Below are 12,401 nucleotides of genomic sequence, written 5' to 3' on the forward strand. Positions count from 1 at the left end.
TATGTTGATTTAACCCTCTGTTCACCTGAAGCACAGAATCAAGTTTAATCAAGCTTCAGGTTTATGATCATTACCTTTTCAGAAATAAGTTAGAAAGAAAAACAAAGTCCTTGTGAAGACATCTGTGGATTCCTTGCAGCCACCGCATGTTATGTCCTAAATTTCCCTCGGGATAAATAAAGTATCTATCTATCTGTTACTCAGACCTACTGTAAGCTCTGCATAGCTATGACCTGTGTGTGGCCTGCATCCTGTGGCCTTGTCCTCAAGACGTCGCTCGCCTCTCGGCCAGACGCGCTCCCAGACGTCTGGCTCAATCGGCTGGTCCCCTGCCACAGCCTTGGACGTCTGGGCTTCAGGGACCTCATCGTCATCCGGCAAGCCCTGCGGAAGGTGCTGGAAGAGATGCAGAAGAGCACAGGGTCCAGGGCGCTGTTTACATACCACAGTGGCACGGAGAGGTAGGTCTTGAGCACGGTGTAGACGTTGAGGAAATGTACGGACCAGACATTAAGGTACACCTGCATGAGTGAGGAGGCAATGTCTGGGAAATTGCAAATAAAAAATGCCACCACCACTGCACCTGTAAAAAAAAACGAAGACAAAGAACAAATTAAGAAACAAGCCAAAAATACAAATACCTCATGTAGAATTATTTTTGTTTGGAATAGACGCATTTTTCCTTACCCATGAGTCGTAGAGCTCTTTTCTCTTGAGACAGCAGCTTCCCGTTTTGGTGGCAGGGTACGTTACTCCCTGTGGCCATCGTCCTGGTGAGGCCCATGGCCTGTCTTTGGTGGCTGTTCCGTCTGAGGTGGCTGATGATGAGGACGTAGAGGACCAGGATGCACACCAGAGGCACCAGGAAGCAGAGGATGGCTTTCAGCAGAATGGCTGTCTTGTAGATTGGATAGGGCTTGGCCTCTGTCATCTCGCACATTGTGGAGGCCTGGAAAAGCTTCTCTGGGGAGCGGGCTGTGTAGTCCATGATGCAGGCGCGGTCGTGGCTGTACACGAACGCAAAGGGCAGCGAAGAGATTAAGGAGAACAGCCACACAAGGACCAACAGGCACGGCAAGTGGGACTTCTGCAGACTGGAAACGGACCACATGGTGTGGCAGATGGCCAAGTAGCGCTCCATGGTGAAGCCAAGGATGATCCAGCTCGTGGTGGCACAGTAGATCTGCCGGACCATGAAGTAGGCTTTGCACAGCGTCCCCCCCAGCCGCCAGGGGTAGATCTCCCAGTAGTAGCGGTAGAGGGTGATGGGGATGGTGAGCAGCTGCACGATGTCGGAGATCACCAGGTTGAGCAGGTAGAGGCGGATGGCGCTGGCCTTCATCCGCGCGTCGATGAGCAAAGTCAGGACGCTCACGCCGTTGAAGAGGACGCCGAAGATGAAAAGCAGACAGTAGAAGATGGTCATGGGGATGGCGATGTGGTAGGGCTCGCTCTTCGTCGCACCGACGAAGACTGGGGGCTCCGAGCCCTGTGTGTAGTTACAGTAGAACTGGATGAAGGTCTCTGTGTCATTCATGATTAGATCAATGACGACGCTGTTGCTTGAGTTGGATTTTTTTTCCAAAAACATGCAGTGCATGCAGAGTTCACTACCAGGAAAAGAGATGCTTGGTGGTTTGTGCATAAAAGCTGTGGGAGAATACTGAAGAAAAAGACACTGGGTGTGAGATATTTTATACTTGTGGGAGAGAATTCACAGACTCACAGAGAAAAAAGTCAGAATTACAGCATTGGAGAGGATTGAAGGAGTCATAATGCTTTTGGAAATGTATTAAGGAATCCACTTTCATATATACAGTATATATATATATATATGTGTGTGTGTGTGTGTGTGTGTGTGTGTGTGTGTGTGTGTGTGAAGATAAACATCTTTCCTGTATACCCCTCATGTTATCAATCAACAAGCAAATTTTCTTGGTGGAATGATATTTTCTCGGGCCAATTCCCTGCAGTGCTAATCCAATGTGAGATGTTACAAACTAATAGTTGGCCTGGAAATTCATTTTTAATGTGTGGCACTGGCCACACTCCTCTCCTCAGGGCATAGGCAGAATAGTGCTGGGTCCTTTAGCTCACAGCATAAAGGCAGACAAGACACAGGGTGTTAAGACAGTGATAGTTATTGGTAAAGTGAAAAGGATGGTGCTCTTTACACTCTTTAAACGAACAAGCACTGCTATGTCCAATGGTTAAAACAAATCAGTGTCCAAGAAATTATAGGTGCATAAAGTCTTTAAAGCAAAAATGATATGAATGTCTCAACATTAAAACACTGTATTTTGGCCCACTAAAACTCTGTTTTTTTATATTCACTGGCTTGATGTTTGCGAGGCAATGTATTACATGATGCCATTCCAACAGGTATGAGAAGTTTTGAAGAAGGATGGTTCCAATCCACTTAGCCTGTCTCAACCCTGATACTTAACACCTAAGATGAACACCTTATTTTTCACAGACCAATCACCAAATCCACAGAAACAAAATATTGATTGCAAAAAAATAAACAACCATCAGTCTGACACCCCATATTTACTTGTCAACATTTAGTCAAAAAAAGGATAATCATGCACAAAACATTCTCTTTCAAAAGTGATATTTACTCACGACACGTTTTCCCCCTCAGTTCCAGTATTCAGAAGGAAAGGACGTGTCTCCTGGTTGGAGTGAATCCATGAAATGGAATGACAGGCTCAGTGCACCTTCCTCCTCCTCCTGCTAACCCTCTCTCACTCGTTCGCTCTCCCCCTCCCTCTGTCCCTCTCTACATCTCTCCCTCTCTCTCAATCTCTCCGTCAATCCACTCTTTGAACCCTTCGCTTTCACCCGTCGCTGCAAATCTCCATCTACATGCATTTACATTTTCAGAAGTGTCATGTTATTGTCATGGGCTATCTAAGTGGTTAAAACAGTATGCAGTTTGAGATATAACATTTTTCATCGGTTTGCAACAGACTATACATATATTGCATGCTTGCCAAGTCTTCAGGGATATATTAGTATTTCCTAGTCCTATATTAGTATTTCCTAGTCCTATATTAGACACATGGATTCCTTTAACGAGTGTCTTGTAATGACCACCTCTGATAGTTGATTCTTATACTGTGATCTTTCTTTGCCTTTCATAATGTAATGTACTGTCCCAAAAGCCTTAGCTCAACCACAGAATCTGATCATTATTTTAAAAAATGTTTTTCATGTCTCAGACACTATGAAGCTTATTTAATGAGTTCCTTTTCTTTCTTACTGTTAAATCTGTTCAGCTTGTACCAGGTATGGGCTTTATACATACAGTATCTCTCCATCTCTGCCTGGAAATCTCTCACTATGTCGGAAATAATCATGGTTATCGAGGTGTCGTATTAGCAAACTACTCTGCATGCTATCTTGGTGATATATTACCAAAATGATTTAATCTCTCACATTGTCATTCCCTGGGAGATCAGATTAGACAATGGGATGTCTCAATTCTCCTGGACAGGAGCCCTTATTAACATTTCAGTCACTTAGCCGATTGGGTTCCATAAAAATGGCAAGATAATCCAGCTGATTATTATGCACCTGCTGCTAACTCAATAAGGCCATGCCACGCATGGTAATTCAACAGAATAATATGACCAACGTATCCAGCCAAAACTGTCACATGGTGCTTCCAGCTTGTCCGAAATGACACCATTCAGTGTTTATTATCTCAGAAATTGTCTGGCTTACTTTATAAAGATTGGTTTGCATTACAGCCAGGAGATGTACAGAATCGTACTGATAAATACCACTTTAATGTAAAACGGGAAGAGTCTTTCATAGTACTGCTTAAATAGTTTCCATATTCTTGTGTGTTACTGTTTACTGTGTACTGAGTTAAGAACTCTAAAATGTTCAAGATCAAGTGGCAAATCTGAACCTGTCACTCAACCCTAAAAAGGACTTTAAATTATCTATGCTTTGAAAAGTCCCCCCATGGCGTTTTATTAGGGCACCTATAAATGTTATTCTCTGATTAAGGATGGTTTTGGGCTCAGCTGGAGTCAATTTTCCTTCATTAACAATGAGAGGACGAGACATTTAAGGGTTGTGAACTGCCGAATCCCCAAGGACTCTCCCCAGCAGATAAATCAAGTCAACCCAATCACCTTCATACTTGATTGAAATGTGAGTTTCACCAGAAAAGGATAAATCCCGTTGTGTGGCATTTCCAACTTCATCACCTTTTGGGGTAAAACCCGAATATATACGGAAACTGCACTTCGCCACTTAGCGAGCTATGTGGTCTAGTCTGTCGACTAGGGGAGAACTGAATGCCATTCTCTTCTTTTCATTTGGTTCACAGTGTGAGGACCAAACCAGCGAACTCACTCACATATGAGCTGACGATGAAAATGGTTAACTATAACATACAAGAAATGTCAGTGGTGTTTATAGAGTATACCTGTGGCTGTTCAAGATAATATATTATATATTATTATTGCTCCTCTGGACAAAATATACATGGAATAACAGCCAATTAGGGGAAGCCATAGTGCTTACGGAACGGATCATCAACAGGATGCTCTCAGGAATGAAAAGCCTCGGAGAGCCAAAAAGATGAGGCATCAAAACTCCTGCAGTGACTCCTAAAACACACTAATGAAGGCACACTAAAGGGGAGGCTCTATGGCCCACTGAAACCTGTTGTGCATCGAACAAAGTCTATTGTTTGATTCTGCGGAGAGAAAAAAACTTCTTTTGTTTTCCACCTTGATTTTCATTTGGCTAAAATCAGATAGGCACACACACACACCCCTATAAAAACACTGTGTATACGTGTAGATAATAATTCACAATTATGGACTTGCCTAATGAGTGGCGCTCTTTGAAATGAAATAGTTATAATCACGAGGACATCACCACAAGAAGATGTGTATCGCTGCTCTTGTGAATAACGCAGAAACACAATGGTTAGCATGGGAACCAACGTGACACCCATAGTCTTTTCATAATGAGTCCATAAATGTGGAATATGATCCTTAATGATACCAAGACAGTCTTGGCAGTACTACTATAATTACTCTTTCGCTGGCAATAAGATTTGTTACTGGAGAGGTAAAACAGAGGAAAAGGTCACACTTTAAAAATAGACAAAACCCCATTGAGAACATGTTTATTTAAGTATAAAACTAAATTACAAGAGTTACAAAAGTAAAGAGAGGACATTTTTAAAATAGTCCCTGCCAAACTGTACAAAACACTGGACAATATATTACATCAAATTAGCAGCCTTATACCGAATCAATAGTGAAGATGAAAGAGATTTAAATATGTGACATACATACATCATTTTGTATGACTGAAATGTCAGTGTTACAAATCTGGACAATAGCAACATACAGGGATATGACGTATTGCAATGTGTGGGAATGGACCACAGGGACCCAGGCTATCTGGCACTTACAGGACACTGTAGTCAACAGAGTTAATTCCAGCATCCTTTGCCATGGAGAAGAAGTGTCCTTGCTTCCGGAACAAAGCACTCGGTGAATCAAACTCCACTATCTTGCCAGCATCCAACACCATCACTCTGCAGAATTGACAAGGAAACAAACAATCTCAGATGTGAGAAGAGAATTCAATCATTTTCCCAGATGGCAAGGTTTTAAAAAAGCTCATCAAGAAATCAATGACCACATCCAGCTATCGAATGGTTTGTCTAAATATGGATTTTTGTGTACCATATTTCATTATTTGTCTTCAGACGAGTAACCTTTTTTCAATTTTTAAAAAAAATTATAACATCATCATATTACATACTGAAAATAAATGAATAGAGTTGTTGACAAGTGTTGAGAAGTCCAGTTTCACAAAAACATTGAGAACCATTCAATGGAACATCATTTTGTCCATTGCATTTCATTTGAACTTTTTACAGGGAAGCCATCTCTAACACCATGGACCAAGAAAAAAAAAACACTTTCTCCGGTCAGTGCAGTCATGGGTACAATCAATAGATGTTTTTTTTAGTTTTGTTTTTAGATTGAGCAGCAAAGGCACTGCCCATCTATGCGCCTATTGTGCATGGCCACCTCCCCCTGCCTTTCAGGTGCTAATCAGGGGCATGGGAGGGCACGTGAGAGCGCACTGGGACCTCACACACCTGTGGCTACTGGGCTTTCATCTGAACATACACACTGCAATTCATTCTCGATGTATGGCTATTAATGCAGCAGCCCTTTTTTTTTGTTTTCTTCAAAAGAATGTCTTCTAAAGAAGTCCTTTTTTTTGAGGTTACCCAATTGAATCTCATCTCTTTCGCCACATAGCTTTGTTATTTGAAATAGCGTGTTTTTTTCGCCCATCAGGATTTGTTTGCTTACCGCGAGCTGTCCAGTATGGTGTTGAGCCTGTGAGCGATGGTGAGCACCGTGCAGTCGGCGAACTCCTTGCGGATGGTGGTTTGGATCAGGTCATCCGTCTCCAGGTCCACGGCCGCCGTGGCCTCGTCCAGAATCAGGATGCGGGACTTCCTCAGCAGGGCCCTGGCCAGGCACAGGAGCTGACGCTGCCCAACACTGTGAGACAGGGGCGACAGGAAGCAATTCATTGGATAAGGGTTCGTCGTAGGTTCGCTGCAAAAACAGGCCACCCCCAGATATGCAGCTAATTGCAATTCTTTCTGTAGTTAGCTCCCTTCTTTGTGCATCTGTTTCATTCCAGAGTGACATAAAGATTCAATTAATATACTAAATTTCCTCTGACATGGAAGCAGAGTGGCTGCAAAGAGCTGAACCACTGTTCATCTAATCATTTAATTAACAGTGACTTTGAAATGGCAAGAATGATTATGCATACGAACATAAAGGAGAGCTGCCATCACTCAGCTATTTAGGAATAATGATGTCGGAGAGCAGAGGCAATCTCAGGATGTTTCTCTTGAACGGAATCCAAAAAGAATGCTTTAATGAAGCAGCCCAGGGCGCCTGGGGGACGCAGCGTGCCCAAAGAAGGCTTATAAGACAGCTGTTTGGGGGCCCTGCGCAATACGGAAAAAATAAACATGCTTGGCAACACAAGGCTAGGTGTTTGTGTGTTTAGGTGCTAAGCCCACCTTAGGTTTTCGCCTCCTTCAGAGACCTCATAGAGCAGCCCTTCAGGCAGGCCGTGAGCAAACTCCTTCAGGTGGGAGAGCTCGAGAGCACTCCACAGCTCCTCGTCGCTGAACTTCTCGAAAGGGTCCAGATTCATTCGGAGACTTCCGGAGAATAGCACGGGATCCTGCCGAGACGAATGTGAGAACCATAATGAGGACTATATCTCACAAATATGATCTCTCAAAGCAGAGCATATTCTAAATTCTATTTTAACACCGAACCCAAAAATACATTTCTGAAATTGATATCCATATTCCATCTGAAGTGTTATTTACATTTAAAAGATCAAGTGACATGTTTTCTTTACATTTGCTAGTTTTTGCTCCCCCAAGACCAATTGGTAGGCCTATGGAATTGACAATTAATTGAACAGCATATGGCACTTCAGTGCCGGAACGAATGTGTTTGAATACAATTTCGGGATAGACACCTGGGGTATGATAGTCAGCCTGTTCCTCAGATCATGCAAGCCGATGGTAGCGATGTCCACACCGTCTATAAGGATTCTCCCCTCGGATGCTTCAATGATGCGGAACAGGCAATTTGTGAGGCTGGACTTTCCTGCTCCCGTGCGGCCGACGATGCCGATCTGCAAACAAGAGCTGTGTGGTCAGCTGTGACCGAGAGCCAACTCTCCGAACATGATGGATTCATCAGATATTTGTCTTATTGGAAGATAGCGTTGGTGAATAACGACAATGAACAGGATTGAAAAAAAAAACAGAGAACAAATGAAGCACACACACACACTTTTCAATCCATTCATCATTTTCTCTAGTGCTTTGATCCCACTAGTGTTGAATTTGTTTGCACTCACATTACTAATCTAATTTTCTGATGGCATATAACAGGAGCCTGAGCCTACTTGAGAGTCCCCCAAGGATGTGGGCTATGAAGGCTATGAGTTAATAAGAATCACAGCGCCACAACCAGATAATTGAAAAATCTCAAAGTGCTTGAACTTTGAGGCTACAACAGCTGGGTCCTTACTTTCTCAGTGCTGTCAATATCACAAGTGATTCCATGCAGAACCAGGTCCAGCTCAGGGCGGTAGCGGACTTTGTAGTTCTCCAAACGAATCTTCCCGGTTTTAGGCCAGCCTTTCTCAGGACGCTGGCCTGTGATCCAGTCCGCCTTATGAAACAACAGGGGAGAGAAAATGGATTCAACTCCGCGACAGTTGCTAGGATACAGTATAGTCCACTACCGCAGGAGGCTTCAAGGTTATGTTGGAATTAAATTTAATTGTGTACAACTGAACATAAATAAAGGCAAAAGTCACAGAAAATGTAAAAATGCTTCTCTAAGGTCACTTTTACTAGTTGACTTATTTTTTTCCTTTGTTTTAGTTGAAGAACATAATGAAGTGTACCTCATTTTTGATCTCTGTGTATTCGCTCACTCTCTCCACCGCAACTATGTTGGTTTCCAGCTCGGAGGTCATTCTCACCAGCCAATTCAAGGTCTGAGTCACCTAATAACATGCAAGGGAACAGGTTATAGGACTACATCGGGTAATAAAATAACTGTATCTCTGTGTAACCGGGTAGCTTTAGGACCCAGGAGTCCTAGGCAGCCCATGGCTGACGTGCCGTTTCCTTCAGACCCGCGATAGTTTAAATTGGCACGTAGTACTGGAGGCAATTGTTTGTTCTGCGGTTTACCTAACGCTTTAGGCATTGGCTCCGTGTGATCTCAGGTAGGCTGGTAACCCTCATTATATTTGTAGTAGTTTGCATGTTTTTATGGTGTGATGGCTTGATGTAGCTTAATGTGTATTTCCCACGTAGCGACAGCCTCCTTAGCTTGACACGACGGTGGACAAGCGTGGAGTAGCGGGGTTAGAAACTCAACAGCCCTCGGTATGTTTTGTTAAGTCATTCAGAACATTGTGCACTGATGCTGTGTGGTTTGTGTAGTTAATGAGGATATTTCCTGCTGCAGGTGGTGTCCGGCGACTGCCACTGTTTTTCCCCTATTAGTTTTCCATTGTTTGATTTCTTTCTGTTTTGTTTGTTTAAGGGGCTGTTTTGTGTGCTTATTTGGGGGTTTATATGCATTTAGAGCCTTGATTAGGCTAGGCTTACTAACCTGGCGACGCATTTTTACACTTTGCACTGAGTGTTTGTCCTACAATGCCTAATGTTTGCAGTGATACTTAGATGTGATATGCAGATAAGAGTTGGTGTGGTTATATATTTGTATTCCTAAATCACGTGTGTTGTAGCGTTCCCCAGGTTGGGAGTTCACCAAACCAAGTGCCATTCTAAGCTAAAGGCCCAGGTATATTAGGCCCACAATCACGCCCCTGTTGTTAGTGTTTGCTATTTTAATAGGATGTACATCCATCTGATTTTACTACTGTGCATTTAATAAACATTGTATTTATATTTGTTATACCACGGCCTCTGCCTAAGTTCTTTTGATTGGACAGGAACTGTGCAGGGAACCTAGTCCTAATTATAGTATGCTCAACTGAGGGTCTCTCACCCCATCTGTGAGAGTGGCGTAGTCGGAAACAACTAGCATGAGACCTGGTCCTAACATTCTCTGAGACCATTTAATGCTAAGTGCACCACCCCGCCACATATGGCGTAGTCGGCAGGATATCAGAGGCTGTGGTATTTTGTTTCCTTTTGTTGGTAGCCCTATTTTGTTGTAATATTTATTTAGTGGGAAAAACAGTGGTTGTCATCTAGGGTCTCATCGCCCCCTGGACAGCCTTTGTGTGGATTTCGGTGTGCAGACTTCGGTGACTGACATCAAGTGGACATCAGGACTACTCTACTGGGCTCTGAAAGACGGGTAGTCATGTCGGAGGACAATGTTCAGGAACAATTGCAAGCTCTTGCTGAACAGGTACGACAGCTTCAAGCTGAAAACAGCCGCTTGCGAGATAACGGTGATTCTCAGGAGGAAGGTTCCGCCCCATCTACCAGTGGGACGCCTGCCGCTGTTTCTTCACAACCGGTATCTGAGCATTATGTTTTTGTTCCTAGAGAGCGTAAATGCCCTACATTTTCTGCTAAAAATTCTTGTGACTTGATGTCTGTTGAGGACTGGATTGAGGAGGCTCGTAGGTGTCTATCAATTAGACGCATGCTTCCAGCTGAGCAAGCTTTGTTTTTGTTTGATCATTTAGATGGGGAAGCAAAAGCTGAGATGAAATTTCACTCTGTTGCAGACAGGAATACCCCAGATAAAGTGTTTAACATTCTTTTGGAAAACTATGCATGTTCACAGGTGTATGTTCGTACACAACAGCAGTTTTATTTGCGTACACAGAAAGAAGGGGAATCTGTTAGGGAGTATTCTCATGCACTCAAGTCTATTATGGATATTGCTATTCGTAAGAGTCCTGAGGGGTCTATTCCTAACTCTGACTGTACTTTACGTGACCAGTTTGTAGAGCACCTGCGTGACGACATGCTCCGTAGACATTTAAAAGACAAAATGGTCGCTTCTCCTACTATGTCTTTTATGGACGCTCGTCGTGCAGCCCTGAGTTGGGTTGATAGGGGTAAACTTGTGAGTAACCAGAGGGCTCGAGCACACTCCTGTGATACCTTTGTGAGCAATTGTGAGGCAGATGCTAACGTTATTGTTGCTAAACCTGATGGTGAGATTGCTGAGGTGAAAGAGGTCTTACGTCAGCAACAGTTACAGCTCGATGCTATTTTGAAACATTTGGGTGCCCCTGGGCCCAGTGACAGAGGGAGGGGTCCTGCTAGGCCATATAGGTTTCGACCTGATGGTAAGCCAATCTGCTCTCGTTGTAACCAAGATGGTCATATCGCCAGGTTTTGTTCAGTTGATTTAAACACTCACTCAGGTCCAGCCAATAGGGCAGGCCCCAGAACATTCAGTCGGAACCAAACCACAGGAATAGCATCTAGTGCTATGCAGCCGTCGGAAAACTAGCGCCTTCTGGTGTAGGGAGCCAGGCATCAGAAGGGGGTCTTTGGTGCTCAAACCGTATTTCACCTCAACATTCATCTCAGCTCATAGGGAGTTGCCCTATAGTGGAAGTTGGTATGGGGGATGTTGTAGTCCCCTGCTTATTAGACACCGGATCCATGGTCACTACTATCACTGAGACATTTTTTAAGCAGTATTTCCAGTCTCAGGGGGTAGAGCAGCTGCAGCAATGCAAGTGGTTACAGCTAAAAGCAGCTAATGGCTTGGACATTCCTTATGTTGGTTATGTAGAGCTGGATGTTAATGTGTTGGGCAAGACCCTACCAAAGATGGGTGTTTTAGTAGTAAAAGATTCCCCAGATTCATTTTCTCAACAACAAAAATGTAAAGTGCCTGGCTTACTCGGGATGAACATCATCCGCAGTTGCTATCATGAATTGTTTGGTCACAATGGCTCTGGTTTTGATCCTCTTTTTGCACAAACTGTTAGCCCTAATTGGGAACAAGCACTGTCTGAATGCCATAGCATGGAAACATTGTCAGAGAGAGGGTGTATTGGCAGGGTCAAGGTCCAAGGTCCAGCTATGCGCATCCCTGCAGGATCTTTAAAATTCCTCACTACAGCTTGTCCTCAGGTATCTAGTGTCACCCTCCCCTCCGTATTTTAGAGCCCTGGTTTGGGGAAGGTCAACTTCCCGCAGGCTTACTCATCTCAAAGGCTTTACTTACGGTTCACAATGGTCAGGTCACCCTACCTGTTGTAATGTAAGTGTCCAGGATGTGTGGCTTCAACCCCATACTGTCTTAGGTGAGCTCCATGTAGTTCAGTTAAAGCAAGCAAAAAGTTCTATTACCATCCTGGAAGGTGGGGTTCAGGGCCAAATAGCTGTTGTTCAATCACAGAGGGCATCCACCATTTCCCCACTTGACCCTTCAGCTCTTTCCTGGCCTACCCTTACTTCTGATCAAGAGCAGGAGTGTAGGGCCCTGCTAGAAAGGTATCGGGGTGTGTTCAGTCAAGGGGATTGGGACATAGGCTGTACTCGCTTAGTGGAGCATGAAATACCTTTATTAGATGAAGTGCCTACTAGGCAGCATTACCGACGCCTAATCCCAACCCAGTACGAGCAGGCCAAAGCTCACATATATGAGCTATTAGAAAGGGATGTAGTTCGACCAAGCTGTAGCCCCTATTCTTCCCCCATCGTAATAGTGCAGAAGAAAGATGGTGACATACGGCTTTGCGTGGACTATCGGCAGCTGAACGCAAAGACCCGAAAAGACGCATATCCTTTGCCACGGATCGAAGAGTCCTTGGACGCCTTGACTGGTGCTCGCTGGTTC

At 43.9% G+C, this 12,401-nt stretch overlaps 2 protein-coding genes across 3 annotated transcripts in view; both read right to left on the reverse strand.

The window, feature by feature from the left end:
• Positions 1 to 206: 206 nt before the first annotated feature.
• Positions 207 to 1,537, reverse strand: LOC105900822 (neurotensin receptor type 1-like). The gene is made up of 2 exons (XM_012828195.2): positions 688 to 1,537; positions 207 to 583 (listed from the first exon to the last, which is right to left on the reverse strand). Exons 1-2 carry the CDS (start codon positions 1,535 to 1,537, stop codon positions 207 to 209), a joined length of 1,227 nt encoding a protein of 408 aa, XP_012683649.1.
• A 3,602-nt stretch (positions 1,538 to 5,139) lies between these two features.
• Positions 5,140 to 12,401, reverse strand: part of LOC105900829 (ATP-binding cassette, sub-family C (CFTR/MRP), member 2) — a 30,286-nt gene continuing 23,024 nt past the window's right edge. The window contains exons 27-33 of one of the 2 annotated variants that reach the window (XR_004165045.2): positions 8,512 to 8,613; positions 8,130 to 8,273; positions 7,570 to 7,728; positions 7,097 to 7,263; positions 6,366 to 6,560; positions 5,390 to 5,572; positions 5,140 to 5,358 (exon numbers count right to left, since the gene is read on the reverse strand). Coding sequence is in view for 1 of the 2 variants with exons in the window: in XM_012828203.3 (XP_012683657.2) it covers positions 5,443 to 5,572; positions 6,366 to 6,560; positions 7,097 to 7,263; positions 7,570 to 7,728; positions 8,130 to 8,273; positions 8,512 to 8,613 (897 nt within the window). In the remaining variant the exon portion in view is untranslated. Of the gene's footprint in view, positions 5,573 to 6,365; positions 6,561 to 7,096; positions 7,264 to 7,569; positions 7,729 to 8,129; positions 8,274 to 8,511; positions 8,614 to 12,401 lie in introns of both variants that reach the window. The other variant, XM_012828203.3, reaches the window with a different exon arrangement.

This window comes from Clupea harengus, chromosome 13 (genome assembly GCF_900700415.2).
Source record: "Clupea harengus chromosome 13, Ch_v2.0.2, whole genome shotgun sequence".
Lineage (NCBI taxonomy): Eukaryota > Metazoa > Chordata > Actinopteri > Clupeiformes > Clupeidae > Clupea > Clupea harengus.

Coding starts and splice junctions, on each gene's coding strand:
- LOC105900822 (XM_012828195.2), bottom strand. CDS start 1,537: ATGAATGACACAGAGACCTTCATCCAGTTCTACTGTAACTACACACAG. Junction 584..687: donor AAGAGCTCTACGACTCATGG/GTAAGGAAAAAT, acceptor TTTTTTTTACAG/GTGCAGTGGTGGTGGCATTT.